Consider the following 17,287-nt stretch of genomic DNA (forward strand, 5'->3'; position numbering starts at 1 on the left):
GACAGAACCTATTGAGCATGTCACTAGATTTTGCATTATACACAAAGCAATGTCAGGTCAGGGATGCGTCCTTCTCCTAGTTATTTGCGATTGCATCTCTGAGGGTAAATTACCTGGCTCTCCATAATATGGTCTAGTTAACTAATTTCCTGACAGCACGCTGTCTCATAAGAAAAGTCTCAGATTTACTGCCTGTCAAAAACATGATGGACTGTTTTTCTCCCCCTCTTTTCTTTTCTCCAAATGCTTGGCAGCCTCTCAACTAAGAGCTCATATACAATATCCTCTCTCGGTGTGCTGAGGACATCTCTAATTCCAGACAAAGACGTACGGCTGAAAATGAACAAAAAAGAAACATAACCTTATTATGTTTGAAGGCTACCAACAGTGTGTCATTTCATCCACAAGTTCCCATGCAAAAAATGACTGCTAAGGGGGTTGTAAAGCGATGTAACACAGTTCTAAAGCTCTTAGTAAGGTAACAAGGAAATCCATTATCCATTATTCTGCCGACCTCTGCACATTGACAAGTGCACACATACAGTATATGGTGTCCTGTCATTTTGTTGTTATACATGTGTAAATCATTCACATTCTGGCAGAAAAGAGGCTTTGACAACAAAACCTCACCTCACCAATGGGGTCACGGAGAAACAGAATCCCACCGCAGACAAAGCATAGTTTTACCTGCGAGAAAGCGACCTGCCACTGATAGTGAGAACAATGACAATAGAGCAGTGATGGTGTGAAGACTGCCTTTAAGCTATACCATGCAGGGGGAACAATACAGACTCGCAGAATACCCCCGCCGCCACCGTGGAGCTCAACAGTGTCTGTTCTAAAGTTCACAATGCAGCACCAAGGTCTGCTTACCCTTTCTTTCCTCTGTCTCTTTTTGTGTGTGTTCTCATTCAGCCGGACGGTGTGGCCTATCATCGCCTCAACAATGACAGTAGGTGGAAACGCTAGCTTTCATTACACAAAGTATAAATAGTGTAATCTATCAGCCCTGCCAATCAGGATGATTGATTATGGTCTGTCAAGGAGGAGAGTGACACATTAGAAAAGTTTGGTTAACAATGCCTGTGGCTGGTGAGGGGCTGCTGCCACCCAGCCCAGTGATTAATGTGTTGTCAGCCTGTAATCCCACACCCACGCTTAATGAGGCAAGAATTTATCATCTCGGCAGAGTGGCAGATGTCAGGGGGAAAGGAATCCAAGTGGCTGGAAACAATATACTTTTTCTAGCTTGCGCTTGACATGTCTGACAAGCTCTGAAAACCACAAAGAAGGCCTGTGTAAGCACAAACTTCAGCAGAGGGACTTTCAGTACTGACTCTGTCCTCTGTTGCATGTTCATGGAAGTTGGTGCTGCTTAAAGAAGAATCCATAGACACAACAGGTATAATGGGATTAAAGCTCAAATGATCCAGCGCCCTGAGATATAGAAAAGACCAATGCATCCATATTTTTACCTATTTACGGAAAAAAACAACAACCCACAATTACAGTTTTACACAACTTTGGTCCCTTCGGGCACAGCATAAACTAAAGTGACACTTTTAAGACTGTAACCACTTTATCTAGCAGAGATTTTCAGTCCATTAACTTTTTAAATAGCATATAAACATTTGTATGTCATAAACAACAACAACTTGACTTGAATTATCTGATAAAAATCTGAATTTGAATTAAAGCAAAGCTGCCTAGAGAGGGTGCATATGACAATCAACTTCAAAGTAAACTATTTTGCGGGTGCTGAAATGGTGATTAATGTGCACCGTCAACATCAACTGTTAAGAGGCAGGCAGAGAAATCACTGATCTCTTTGAGAGATTTAAAGTTTGGCACAATTCTATGGAAACACCCAGTGGGGAAGGAGTTGAGAAAGAGGGATGGATTTTTTTTTTTTTTAGCACAGAAAACACTAAGCCAGCTGTCTCTCATTAGGCTAGCAGCATCTTCCTGTCACCAAAGAGACCAACAGGGAGGATTAGCTCTGATTGTGCTGATAGGCCAACGCACTGGGATGCAGCACTATGTAATAGCTAAAAGCATCATTTGATAAGAAGTGTAATTGCCTTAGTGGCAATAATAATGCAGCTACAGTACGTGTACAGGGCTGGTGCTGGCCCATGGTTTGCAATGAAAGAAGGCTGAGTTTTATAGAGGAACATAATGGCTGTGAGTTGTAGGACTGTTTGTACAGAATCTTTCTTGCATATGTGGAAGTAATTACATGTGTTCAGTGATACTGGAAAGTGGAAGTGTACAGTAGTCTTCTGTGTCTAAAGGGACTTTGAAAACAGCTAAATTATAAGAAAGAAAAAAAATTGGCCCCTTCCCAATTGCATATAAACTAATAAAATATCTAGTTGGAAGAGTATGTGAAAAAAGGAAAGGCTTTGTAGCTTGCCAATCCCAGGCCCTCAATATTATTACACTAATAAAAACTTAACAAAGACTTACATGTTACAGATTGGAAAAAAAAAAAAAAGTTACGTGAGCGATTGCATTATTTGTCAAAGTTTATGAAAACTTTATATCAAAATGGGAGAGGGAGACATCTCATTATTGCTGGACAGCCTTGGCCTGTTTTCTGACAGGCCTCAAACTCCACCACTAAACACAAGAGACGTCGAGACAACAAATGCTTCACCACAGAGGCGTTCCTTCTCTGTACTGGATGCCAGCAGAAGGATAGGAAAATCAGTTAATGCAACGGGGCCACTTCAGCATCTCATAAAAGCCCTTGCAAAAACACATGTTTGTTTTTATGCTCTGTGTTTAGCCAAAAATGAATAATACATCTATCATTTTTCACTTGCGAGAGTGACGTGACACTCGGGTCATGCACCCCGTGTCTCCAGGCTTTGAAAGAGGCAATAAATCAATCTTGGCGCTATTACTTACAATTAATTGTGCTTTAAAGTTTTACTGTGTGTTTATGATATGCTGGGCCTGGATGATTTATGTGGACAGTGTGAGTCACTCCCTCTAATTGCTGTTGTTTCCCCGGCTTATAACCCTTGCATGACCTCTCAGCTTAAGCTGCCAGAGCACTCAGAACTGGTCCTTTCGCACCGATCCAAACACTGCACAGACTGATACTTCTGCAGTCAAAAACAGTTAGAGAGAAATACACACATGGAAGTCTGGCCTACTCACAGATACTGACAAATACACATACCTGAGAGAAAAAAACCATATGGCTCCCACTAAATATCTGACACAAACATGCAGCGTTGTTTTTTTTGTTTTTTCACTATCATACAGACTAACTACATCCAAACAATCATAAACAGCTGTTTTAACATTCAGGGTATTTTGCCAATACAAAGACAGAGAACAGCAGTGTCTCAAGTGATGTAATTAACAGATAACAAGACATTATGTAAGATGGGGGAAAGAGCATAATTTGAGAGTAAACAGATCACAGTCTGTCAGTGAGTTTATTTGTCTGAACATAAAGCAGACAGGCACAAAGTATGGTTACATTTTACCCACAACTCCTACTCAGTCCGCAATGCTGTCCTTACTCGACCTACTGTATACATTTTGATTCAGGAATGTGTCATGAACGAAAGGTGACAAATCAGGGTTCTGTAATAGTATGTAATAGTTGGTGCAAATACAGTATCTGGTGGTAATGAACTTGCTTCCACAGCAATCTGCTGGGTTATATTTCCTTCCCCTGTTGAGAACCATATTCTTGGAGTTTTCTCTGAGGACACATTTGTTCAGTAAAATGATTCCGCAAACCCACCGAAGGCACATTCACAAAGCGCTATATTGCACGCTGTTTGTTATGTTTGAGAGCTTCAGGGAACTCATAACTCTCAAGTACAGAGATGAACGTGGCAACATACTTTACAGGGTACATTTGAGATTTGAAAGGGAAGCAAAACAACCAACCTATAGCAAAATTCCTCTTCTTTTTTCCAGGGTTGCATTGCAAAAAAACCACAATCATGCATCACATAATGCACAATCACGGGTCTAAAACCATGCAGTCTATCTTAGATTTGGACTGCTCCCTTCAGTGCAAACTTAAAATGAACTGCTGTCTGTTGCAGAGTAAAACAGGTTAGTGTCTGGGAAAGAAAAAACTGAACTGAAAAGATCCACTCGAGGACTTTCCTGGCTCTGTCACTGTCAATTCCCTTGAAGAACCATTACCCTGTGTGCAGAGACTCATGGGACCCGGGAGCTGGCTCAAGCCACCCTGCAATGCAGTCTGCTTTACATTATACGCAGAAAGATGTGGGGGGAAAAAACTTCTGTTCATGCTAGAAAATCAAGTCAAAAACTTCGTCCAGGCAAAATCTAAGTGACATCCGAGGAACATTTATACCCGCTGACGTAGCTACCAAGCTGTGCTTTAGCGAGAGGGACCATGGAGTTACTTTATTCGCTGTGAAACACTCTTACACATGTGGCAAGGAGTAAATGTTATTCTACTAGTTAAATTTGCTACGCACTTTTTTTTAGCGATGCTTGGGATCTGAAAACAGAATGTGCTGTCACAGTGTTTTGATAGACATGGCCAGTTTCACCCAAGGGTTCGACGGCATAATGTGGGCAGGAGTGGAAGGAGGTGGAGGAGCCAAAAAATACCACATGTATTTTCCGAAAGCAGCCCAACACAGTCCAAATGGCTCTACGTGGTTTAACGCCATTTCATTCCATGACCTCTAAGTCCTCAAAGAGAATTATCACATTATAGCATTCCAACACGCCCAATTTCCCAAAATACAGCTCAAGGCTTTTCCACTCTGACTCTGCTTAGTGTTGTGGTTTTGGGAAAACACTTCAATCGTCCCCATGTTTTCTTTTTTTTTTTTGTTTACTTCAGGTATTTGGAGTTTGTTTCTTCCCTTGCTCTCTTGCCTTTGTGTCTTTGTCTCTTTGCCTCTGTTTCTGTTCAACCACTTGTCCTTTCCACTCAGAAATGCAATATAACAAAAACCAAAAGAAGAAAATTACCCCCCTCACAGTTTTGTAAAAAGCAAAACGTAGAGACAGAGTCAGAGACAGCTCATTGTCACCCACTTATGGTGTCATGCCAACTAGTGCATGAGGACACAACAATTAAAGAGGCGGGAAGATTATCCTCAATGTATGAACTTGCCTATTTTATATGAGCAGACTTCTTTGTCTTTTTCTTTGCTGCGAGGATTTGGCTCTGAGACATGAATATGTACATTTTGCTACAATTTATTTACTTATTTATTGTTAATTCTGCACATGCACTTTTGTGTATGTGCGCCTTTTTCCTGCAAACAACTGGATGTGATTTAGGCAACATGGAAAAGATTGAGTATGTATGAAACGTCATGGTGTTCAGATTGTGCTAAAGACTCATAACTGCTTTATCAGGACCATGTGGCGTCACTCAGCGCCATGCCATAATGGCATGATTGAAAAGAGTTTAAACAGTGGTCACAATCCACTCCGATATGACTCGAGAGGTCTCCAAAGTTCAGTACCGTCTCTTTCATAACGAACTATTCCAATACCCACATCATTCAGTGGGAGAGATCTGATAGAGAAGTGGCTCTTTTCTCAGATATATGCTGTCATGAGTGGGCATGTATTGCTGTAACCCTGCTGCAGTCGTTACTGTTACTATGGTTTCAATTTATCTACTGTAAACAGTAGGAAGGAAATTTGTTATATACAGTAAGGTCTTGCAGGGGGGAAAACTGCACACAGTGCATCACATATGTAGTCATGTTTTGTAGTCCTCCAATACTTGCACTAATTAAGACTCAAACGGTAGTGCAAGTGACAGCGAGACAGCTAATTACCATCCTTTGTAATGAAGCAAATAGCATACACTGTACTATGAGCCACTGTTATGAGAAACACCCCGCTGTACCAGACATAAAAGCAAACACAAATATCTAATTATGCTATCATCTCTCCCCACTTTCCTGCTCTGCTGCAGACGTTTGTTAATTGGTGGCCCGCACTATTGGTCAGCTTACAATCACTCTGATGATGTGGACAATTAGAGCCGGGAGGTACTCATGGCTCATCAAGTCTGTGAAAGTTGACACATCACGTCTCATCAAACTCAAAACAAATATTATGGAAATGCTGCAGTGACATCCCAGGGCTCAGACACGGTATATGTCCGGGCAAAAAATGATCTTCATCGTGTAGACTCAGTCAAATACCGCTAATAAGGAACATTTAACAGGACAGTGAGAAAATTTGTTCAGGCACAGTAAAAAAAATAAATAAATAAAATACTGTGCAATGGGAGGTAGACGTGTTTTCATCAAAGCTGTAACCTTTTACTTTGCATAGGGAATAAATAATCATATACAGCAGGTTCAAAGACGCAAAGACACAAAAACACACACATCATGTCAGCTAGAATCAGTGATTATCTCCCCTTTCATCTTAGGCTGTGGCGACAAAGGCAAACATTTCTTTTTCACTGACAAGCTATGTAAATAAAATCTTATAAAGTGACTTTACCCTGCCAAAAAGCATTGTAGAGGTCCTTAGTTTCTTTTTATATAAAGTGGATAAACAGTGTTTTCATTCCACTTTCCTCCATCTACCAAACATGCCAGACTGAGGTTAAATTATTTCAATGTTTTGCTTTCTCGCTTGCCACTTGCATGAAGAATCAAGAACAAAGCATAGCATGAACTGACACTAAAAGACTACACTATCTTAGCTGATTGTCTGAAACAATAAATATTTTGGTTTTCTTTGTGCACTTTTAAACCCGACATCAACTCACATGCTTCTGATTTGTCACTGGATGCCTTCATTCTTGCTACTCTGGATCCATTTTTACCTCCCAGGCTCACTGTCAGAGCCCTGGAGACCTTGAAACGACAAAGCTTTGCTGATTCAAACAGTAAATATTTCATGACCTTACAATTACATGAAATCAAATCTAGGGAGAAGATGTTCATTCATATTGCATTATCAAAGGAGCAGAAGAAGAAATAGACTGAAATGGGTTGAAGTGGATATATCTATGAACCTCCCCAACTCTAATTAGTCTGTGTGGCCCAAAACAAGAGAGGGAGGAAAAAAGTGCATAGGCTCGGGATAATTAAGCGATTGTGAGCGGCATGTACGTGAGCTGTCACTCCAATCGCCAGCCATGTCACACTTGGCAACACAACCGCGACCGGACAGCCGCCCGTCGTCTTTGATCTGGGCTCATGCATACGGAATCAGGTCAGCCTGTGGTCACACACATTTACACACGCACACACTCACATACAACTCACATGCACGTACACTTAAAGCAATAGTAAAGACAGACTCTTTTCAAAGGGCACAGTGCTAGGACCTCTGTAAAGGGAGACTGACAGTCAAGCATGCACTGAATGAAAGGAAGGATAAAGCAAAATAACGGATAAGGGAAGAAAAGAGTGAATGTGACAAATCCACTCAAGACTTCAGAGGGACTTCTACTTAAAACGGTGTAAAAAAAAAAAATTAGAAAAAGAAGAAAAAGAAAGAAACAAAACCTGAGCTTAACTTACAGTGTCTGACTTGGGTTTGACCACTTTCATGAACGCTCCTCTCGCTTGTGCCTCCATCACTTCTTTTTTGGTTACTTTCCTTGTGTCCAGAAACTTCAGCTGGGGCAGCTTATGAAGAACAAAGTACCTGTGAGACAAATGACAAATTCAACCCCCTCATAGGCCGCTTACTTACAAAGAAGCAAATAGAAAATCTAAGAAGTTGTGTAAACTGTGATATTCTAATCAAAATGACACAAATTCTGCTATGTAAATGCACGCGTCAACAAAACTTGAAAAGGAGCCATGTTTACTCAGATTTAATGGTGATGCTGATTTAATGGCAATGATATTTTCTTGTATATAATAACCTTCAAAGCCGATAAGACTAAGTACGACATATAAATAGCACGAAAGGAGATACAAGCCGTCTGCCAGCGCTGTCATGGCAGCATCACAGATATCTCTCTAAGCTTTCAGACACACTGTCTTTCATTGGGAGGGAGAGTAACGTCAAAAGATAATGGTTGGAATACATAGATGACAACAGATCCTTTCACAGGCAGGCAGGGATAGAGGAACCAGTATGTCAGGGCTGATCTGCTAGCCAAAAAGGACATGCATGCAGCACCTAAGTGGAGGGTGAGAAAGGACGCGGGATATGGGCACAGACAAGACCTGTGCGCAAAGAGCCGTGACACATTGATGATGGCGATGGCGATGAGGGGAGATGGCAAAGCCCGTGTCAACTTTTCAACACCTGAGGATTATAAGGAAGGGATGCTGGGATCACGTTTAAACTGACAAGGGAACAAAAAATATCCCGTACAAAGAAAAAAAAACAAAAAAACAACAACAACAACAACAAAAATACCAGATATAAGTTTTGGATAGAAACAATTTAAAAACTGCTTATTGGCAAAGAAAATAAGTGATTTTAATTCTAAATATATTGCCAGCTCTAGATGGCTTCTTGTAGAATCATTAAAGGGTAAAATGACCTGCTCCTAACCCCAACTATTAGCTCCTTTTGCAGTGAGAGCCCCAGCACTCAAATCCAAGAGGCCCCATTCTCATCCTGTGTCTCCCTCCCTGTAAAGGACTTTGTTCAGGGCATTTCCATGATGAAATGTGAAGATGCCCTTGGGAGACATGCAGAGAGGTTATTCTCCATAGGTAACCTACCATCACAGGGTCAGAGCAGATGACAAGGCTCTGTCAGCCAGTAGGGATATTAATGATTCAACTCAACCACAGAGGGAGGATAAGAGAGTGTGGGGGGTTCAAGGAAGGGGTGGGGGATAGAGATGACTGAGTAAGAAATTGCATACACCTTAGTTAGCAATACCAAGCATGTGTTGACCACAATATGTCTTTTGTAGCCCTTGACAGTGAGTAAAACTTTTACAAAAATGAAATTACACATGCATATCAATTTCTTTATAGTAAATTATTAAGAAAAATATGAAACCAATGAAATCAAGTATTTCCAAAAATCATATACTTATTATTAAAGCTATGGAATATAATCTAACAGATCTCTGAAAATTAATATTTATAGGTATGATGGGTAATTATTATGCAGTTGCATTTATGGCATTTAGAAAAAGGTTGAGTGAGCACAAATTACAGCTGATGGTTAGGGCACCTCAGGCACAAACTCTTTGATCTGCCAACAAAAGGACAAACTGATCTTTTCCCAAGATAAGAGGTTAAAATGTGACATAAGAATATGTTAATCTTTACAAATCACAGAGGCAGAGAGAAGAATACAAAGGTTGAGTTACATCCATTGTTGAAACAGACAGTTTTCTGAATAGAAAATCTGCTACATTATAAGCACAATACCAAATAATCAGTAGCTTTTCAGAACATATGAAATTACAGCTTTGAAACACTGAGTTATTGTAGTACTACGAATGGCCACTGAGCATATGCGTGGCTGGTTAACAACAGAGATACATTTAACCTTCCTGCAGACTACACAACACTGTGTAAATGAATACTATGTTTCTGTGTCATTGCACTAATTGGAGTACCGATGCAATGCATCAGGGTATTTCACTTGAGAGACCAAGAGCTCCTGAGGCATTGGGCTGGGTATTTATTGCCCAAGGCCAGTGCTGCCACGACCTGCATACAGCCTAACCTTGTCAGACATGAAATCTGCATCACGCTCAAATTGATGTTTTACTATGTGACACATTATGAATATTACATTACAGGACCCTAGACGTTGTCAGTCAAAACAGAACAGCTTTCCTCACCAGTAAGATAAGCATGCAAGGAGAGGGGAAAGGGAGAGAAAGGGGGAAGGGGAGGGAAAGTAAGAGAGAGGGTGGGGTGGGGTGTGTGTGGAAGAGACAAAAAAGAGAGAAGAAATATTATTCAAGAAAGGCCTGGGTGGTAAATGATTAATAGGCAACACAGAGTCAGAAACAAGCACTTAGGGCTAAAACAGACAAAAGAGAGTATGCTTTTCGCCTTTTATCGCATTTCATGTAAAGGACCCTGACAAATGGTGGTCATATTGCATGGCTTGAGGCCTAGCTTGATGTTTAATGCATCATCTGCTCTGGTAAGGCAGGGTAGTAAACACTCATTTGTGGTGGTGACTAGTCACACATGAAATCCATTTTGCAAACTGGAGTGTGGAGGGGCCAGTTGACAAAGCTTTTAGAGTGATGTGGTTGAATCCACAGTCTGCTTGTGAAATGTAGGCGGCTGGATGTTAAAAAGAACAGAACATCTCCAAATCCATTACTTACAAAAAGCTATCAGTCTGAATAGCTCAGTATCAAAACTATTTTATCTGTCTCGAAAAATAATCACACAGAACATAATCCATCTGTCTATCTGTCTATATATGTATCCATCTATCCATCTATCCATTCAGTTCAGAGTAATAACTACTCTGTGTGACATCATCAGTGCTTTTCCATGTAGTTAACTGACCTGTATCTCTGGTAGTCGTCCTCATCCTTATCCGGGCTGACCAGCTGGTTGGGGCAGGCCTCATTTCCCAGCAGGCTTAGGTACTCCAGTGACGGGGTCACATCAGCCAAGTGTTCCAGCAGGGCCTCGATATCAGTCAGGTGTCAAAGGGCGGATGTCAAGGACCTAGCGCTGTTAATTACATTAGCATTTACTACCCGCACAGCCCCTCCCAGGCCTGTCTGCACTAAAACACATCACTGTCAAATTTACCAAGGTGCTCAAAGAGGCTAGTCACTGGCTTTGTGAGACTGGCCAGACAGAGGGGCAATTTAAGGTGCAGGCTTTGGCATATAGTAGTGACACAATTTGGCTGCCGCTCTCTCTCTCTTTCTCTCGATCTCTTTCATTTCCTAGGTGGCCGGGTGCAGAACAGTGACAAAATGATGGATGCCCTGTGGTTCAAACAGTCCGTGCTTCCCAGAGCCGTGCTGTGGAAAACTTTTGCAAAAAGTGGAAAAAACAAACAGCCCCTAAGCAGGCACATTCATCACTAATACATTCACTTGGAAAATTGAGCCCCCAAGTGTCAAAATACAACTGCACTAATGCAGTGCTCGAGCTATAAAATGGCACTGTGCCACGACAGGATGTACATAATTGGCCTATTAGCATGTGCCGACCACTTCACAACCAAATTCAGCACACAGTCCCAGACGCACACTTCAAGGAGCCCCAGTCTTAATGTTGACTCTGGAAGTGTGTGTGTGTGTGTGTGTGAATGTGAGAGAGAGCGAGCATCGTTACCCAGTTGGATCTGCACAACCAGAGGAAAACAGGACACATTGCTAAACCTGTTCTGAGGCTTAGAGGGGAAGTTCACACATTTTTGACTGATCATAAACAGCCTCGCAATGTGTCAGTGTCTTGAATTTAGGGTGGCTGTGTGGCATTTTGGTTTTAAGGTGTTTACACTGGGTGGCAAGTAGGACACACAGGGCAGTTATAATTAATGATCCAAAATGTGAGCACGTTCTTGTGTGTTTAGCGAGTAATAAAATAACTGATTCATTTAATTTCAGTGAAGTAAGCAGTGCAATAAATTAATCTGATAAATAATATTTCAAATTTTAATTTAGAGAATTTCCTCTGTAATTTATAATATTTTATATTACCAAGCAGCATATAATATACACTAGATAATGCTCTCATTCTTTGGATGCAGTTTTAATTTAACATTCTTTATTCCCTTTGAAAATAAAAACACATCTGTTATGCTGACTCTAAAATCTGATTCCACTAGAGGTCCCTGTGGTTCAAAAACTATTCCTGTGTGGAGCTCCGTGACAGCCAAGTTCTTCCACTTTCTTTTGCAACACAGAATGCTCCCTGCAAAGCCATGCCATTAAAAACTGGTTCTTCAAGACAAAAGGAAATTGTATTGACATTAGAATGAAAGCAAAATAAACAGGTGATTCTCATACTGATGCTTTGAATCTATGTCTGCGGTGTCGACTCCTTATCAAAATAAGAAAAGGTACTGAGTGATTTGTTTGAAAGGATATTTGGTTCTTATTGAGTGTTAGGGTGTGGAGGTTGGGTAACCTGGGCAACTGGAGGTCATTTCCAAGCAAATTGTTGTCGACGACCAGCTCTTCCAGCTCGATGAACATTTTGAGGCCTGCCAGTGACCTGCAATGATAAGGCAACAGGAAAACTGTTATGGCTCTAAATCTGGTCAGCCGTTATTGTGCAGAAATAAATATTTCAGCCTCCGTCTTTCATACGCTGGGAGAGTATGGGTCTGGGCCTGTCAGGGAAGTGAATGACAAGAATTAGTGGTGCTGAGCTCCCCTGGCATGGTGAGGCATCCTTCAGCGGCTGGCAGGATGAGGGATGGGGGTCACTTGTGAGTAGCCAGGATTCAAAACAAAAGGCTTCAGAAATGCGGCGGGCAGGATGAATTTGTCAATGTCTTGTGCCTTGAGGCGCCCAGTTTCGCCTGACCCTAACCCTCCATTCCCAAGACAAATCACTCTGTCACAGTTCACCTTCAATCCCCAGACACAAATTTAACTTGTCATCCATCATTTTCACAGAGGAACCGGAATACACTCGCAATCACAGATGGAATGGAAGGGAAACTTTTTTTGCAACTGTCCCACAATAGCGTTGAGATTTTAACATCAAAGGACCTTGAGGACCTTTTTTTTTTTCTTTTTTTTTTTTAAAGAAGAGGAATTCTGCCTTTCCGCTAGTTTTTATGACACATTGCAAAGAGAGGTGAAAGGTCATCTCAACTATTTCCTTCCCTCTCTCTCCCTCTCTGTAGCTCTATCTCTCTCTCTCAAACACACACACACACATAAAAATGATAGAAGGTTGTGTTAGGAGTAATGTTAGGGCTCTGCAAAGTTCAAGTCGTAGAAGGTGCACAAAGGCAATGTGTGTGTCGTCTAATCCTTCACACTGTCAGCATGCCATGTTAAAGTGTCCTAGGTGACTTCATTGACATTTAAATCTGCCAGAACTTGACGCAGACAGTCAACCTCTCAAGAACTGTTTCTCGCAGCTCAGACAACAGGTTATACACACACACACAAAAAAAAAAAAAAACTCAATGAGATACCCGCCTACACAATGGATAAAGAGATAAGATTATACAAATGTTCAAAACATTTTAATTATCAAATGCATTTGACTACACCAATACTTTAAGCCAAGCTCTAAATTTGAAAAGTATCTAGTTTGAAAAGCAGACAACCTTGACATCAAGTAATGGAAATATAAATTCAAGAAAACAGTGTCACTTTGATACATGACAAACTCAAGGTAAATTGAGGTCTAAACAGCTGCAGCGTGAACTATTGCCCCTCCCTGGATCTGTTGAGTGTCAATGGCTGCCATAATATGCACAGAACTTAGAGCTATGTAAATATAGCACCCTTATCATGACAATCTGAAAATGGATGGTAAAGAGGAGTAAACACTGTGTGGGGACAGTGTATAATATGCAGTGACATTCATTACAATAAAGAAACTACATACATTATTTGCAAAGCAAGGAAGGAGAAATGAAAATGGGACTATTAAGATGTTGACTCGTACAGCTAATCAGTTGCCCAATAGCCTAAATTTAACTTTCTCCACATAGTAAACATCATGTTTTTTGTCAGCTAACAATATTATCAAACACATGACTTTTATTATACATTTTTTAGTTATCCAGACCAACAATCCTCTCCACTCTGAGTTTCTGTGCTTTTTCTGACCAATCAGCTTGGACTCCAACTCACATAGATGCACAGAGCAGGCACACTGGCAGCAACTTTGAACTACAAAGCAAAATGTTGCAACTATCTTCTGGGGATGGAAAACAACAAATCAGCAATTCATTGTTGTCTTGTGAGTGAGGCAGACCGTGCTGCCTCATTTCAAAAGACATCAACGTTTTTCAAAAATACACACGCACACACACATGCACACACGCACACACACACACACACGCACACGCGCGCGCCACAACAACAAGCTGACAGCACCTAGCCAGTGTGCTGGCAAAGTCGCTAGCTGACAACCTCTTATCAGGTCTGATTAATATGCTGGCAAGATGGATGAATGAGGTGATGTGCCAGTTTTATGAAATTCTACTCTGTTTGCTTGTTTTTTCTCCCCATGGTATGTCTCAGCTGTGAAAGCAAAATAATCATTGAGCTACAGTATATTTAACTGTATAGAGCTGTTAAAAAAATTATAGATTTCAAATATTCTAATAAATTAAAATTGAATTATTTTATAGTACTGATTGGTCAACATTGCCTTGTATTTTTTTTTTAACAATAATTGGTCAAAATAGTGAAAAAAAATGGCTTTGACAAAATTACAAATGACAAAAGTGTGCTTGGGTCTTTTGTCCAGACTAGTAAATAAGAAATAAAATGTAAGTTTTTCAACACAATTAAGTCATTGTGTTTGTGTTGACAGGGAATTCAGTAAAACATGCAATTAATCTGCAAGTATAACCTGTGTTAATGTGTAGCTAGGCACAACTGTGCACCACATTGGATAAACATTATTTTATTTGCAACAGAGGTTGCTAACTAACTATTGCCACCTGTGAGTGTATGTGTGTGTGTGTGTGTGTGTCTGTGTGTGAACGCGCACACACGCATGTGTGTATGTGTGTGTATGATGGGCTGCAGTCCTGTGGGTTATGTTATTAGCTGCTCGGTTAAAGGGAGCCGCATGGCACAGGAGGGGGCCTTATTAATTGTTGTTTTCATGTCACCACTGCTGCGTGCACTGGTTGATTTAATCAGTTAAATTCACAGCCAGGGGAGAGCCACTGAGTCCCATCCAGCATTAACTACAGTGCAGAGATTGAACTTCTAATACTCTGCAGCTTTCTGTGCTCTCTCTGCAGATTTCCATAGCTGGTTTCATTACTTTTTATAAGCTTTCTTGCTTTAATGTGCGGCTTGGAAAACTAACAAAGTTTAAGCACTGCAGTAAAAGTACTTTAGTTCTAAAATTAAAAAAAAAAAAAACTACTTTAACAAAACTAATGAGCTTAATTGACTTTAGCCCCAATGCTTCATGGCAAACACTGCCAAAACACACAGATAACATACACATATTACAGGAAATATACATCAAAACTGTGTTTTTTTTTTCTTTTCTAATGTTGAAACACTATTTTATGAAATTGGACTATTACTGTATGTACTTTGAGTCAAAAATGCCACTCCAATGGGTAATGTAATTTCACAGATTTACTACTACTATCACTGCCATTATGTCAGATTTCTTTCACATTTATTAATATGGTTAGACATCACTTTTGTCCATGTGCATAGTCAGCTGTGAAATCAGTTATTTCATTTTCAGAATAACCTTCTATTTAAAAAAAAGTATAAAGTAAACCCTTTAAAAAAATTAAATAAAATAAATATGCTTTTTTTTAAATAATCTGTATGGAAAAATTATCCACTCACACATTCGGCATATTCAGAAAAGTATGACTTGTAGTATCGGGTGATTTAATGGCTTTTTCCTTAAACCTCTAATTAGCAAGACAAAGAGGGAAAGACGATGACTTTAACGAGGTGAGGCAATGAATCCTCTCCTTGTTAAGATAATTATGATCAGCCTCATTGTCAGAGCTAATACTTCATACAGACTGTCTTTATGCTTTGACTACCATTTTGCTTGTTTGAGCTCAATCTCATACATCATACAGCCATGAGTGCATCAGTGTGTGCATTGCTTACATACAGTAACTAAAGTATATATGTATTGAAACCTCTAATGTCGTCACCTGCTGAGATCCTGTCTACAGTAGTAACTACTCAGAGCACATATACAAATATTTAGCTGGAACATAAAACTCAGCACAGGAAGCAGGGGAGGAAGTGAGAAACCAGACAAGGACACTGGACGGGATACACTGACTTAGAGAGCAGCCCTGCCAGATCAACAGACTAATACTAATGCAGACATAGTGATTGATAAACCACTCTTGACAACAGAGGGAAGAAAACTCTCAACCGTTATTGGCTGAAATGTCAGTCACTCCTGCCAATGGTGTGTACTAGTGTCATGTCAGATATCCTCAGGCAACACATGAAAAATGGAGAACAGCAGACTCGGCTCTTTTACATGTGTTACACAGTCTCCTGTCTTATGTCTGCTGCTTTTGAAACTTCTGCTTTAATGAATCATAGTTGGCAATTCTTAGAAATGCTGGAGACCTATAGGTCAATATACATTACAGAGCTATAATGTAAAACAACCTCAAGGCATTTTCTGGCACCAATCTGGTGATAGAGATCAGAGAGACAACATTCCCGCAGCTAGCACTGCAATAGTGAAAAAGTTCAGGAGTCAAATGATATTTAAAAACACGCACACACAAACACCTGAGAGTCGTTGCAGCTGCAGTCCACAATTAAAGGACTGACATTCTCTCAAAGGTTGCACCAGTGCAGAAAAGCAATGCACTGTTATTCCAAAGGCAGAAGCCAAAGCTGCAGAGTGACAGGCATACTGACATCCTGTTCAGAGGGCAACAGATAAATGTTTGATTAATTGACCAATACTAGGGCTGTGATGGCCTTCATATGTGCATAATGGACTATTCAGAGCACACTTCAGATTGCCTGCCAGGATAAGGTACCGTAATGAATGGGAGAAGGGAGTGGACCTGGCAAACCCAGTGTGTGGACTGGCTTTAATAAACTTAATAAGAAGGGTGAATGGAGGGAGGAAGGCTAGAGAGCAATTTAGCCGGAAATAGTCAAGAAATATTCAGATGGATTTTTAGCACTTTGTATACTGCAACATATATTTCAATATTAGTCAGCTATTCAGTTTATTATCAAGTCCTAAACCCTAAAATCATTTATTTAACCAATTTCAATAAAAATGAGTTTATCTTAACAAACAAATCTAATTGTTGCAATAGTGTAAAGTGCGTTTACTGACACTCCTTTATATAAATGTCTTAAAAAATAACACATTTGAAATGTTAATATGATTTTATAAGACTTGATGTTTTTGTACTGTGTAGTGGAGGTGAGTATGAAAGGTACATTATAACTACAACTATTCTGACTTGTAACAACATTGGTAAAAATTTGCAAAAATATTGATATACTAAATCTCCATCAGTTCTACACAGCTGTATTTCATCACTGCAGCCAGCAACAAAAACGCAAATAAACATCAAAAAACACTAAAAATACAGCTTCAAAACACTATCAGGATTAACTCGTGGTAAATAAGATGACATTATCTATAAAGCAAATGAATGCCCTGCAACCCCTCAAAACCCCCAACATCCCTCCTACCACCTC

General features: G+C 40.2%; 1 protein-coding gene across 1 annotated transcript in view; it reads right to left on the minus strand.

Moving 5' to 3' along the window:
- The window catches only part of lrmda (leucine rich melanocyte differentiation associated), a 206,846-nt gene that overhangs the window by 58,145 nt on the left and 131,414 nt on the right, over positions 1-17,287 (minus strand). Inside the window, exons 3-5 of the mRNA XM_062430139.1 lie at positions 11,999-12,125; positions 10,455-10,594; positions 7,521-7,647 (exon numbers count right to left, since the gene is read on the minus strand). Of these exons, the coding sequence (XP_062286123.1) occupies positions 7,521-7,647; positions 10,455-10,594; positions 11,999-12,125 (394 nt within the window). The remainder of the gene's footprint in view (positions 1-7,520; positions 7,648-10,454; positions 10,595-11,998; positions 12,126-17,287) is intronic.

This window comes from Scomber scombrus, chromosome 12, assembly GCF_963691925.1.
Source record: "Scomber scombrus chromosome 12, fScoSco1.1, whole genome shotgun sequence".
Taxonomy (NCBI): Eukaryota; Metazoa; Chordata; class Actinopteri; order Scombriformes; family Scombridae; genus Scomber; species Scomber scombrus.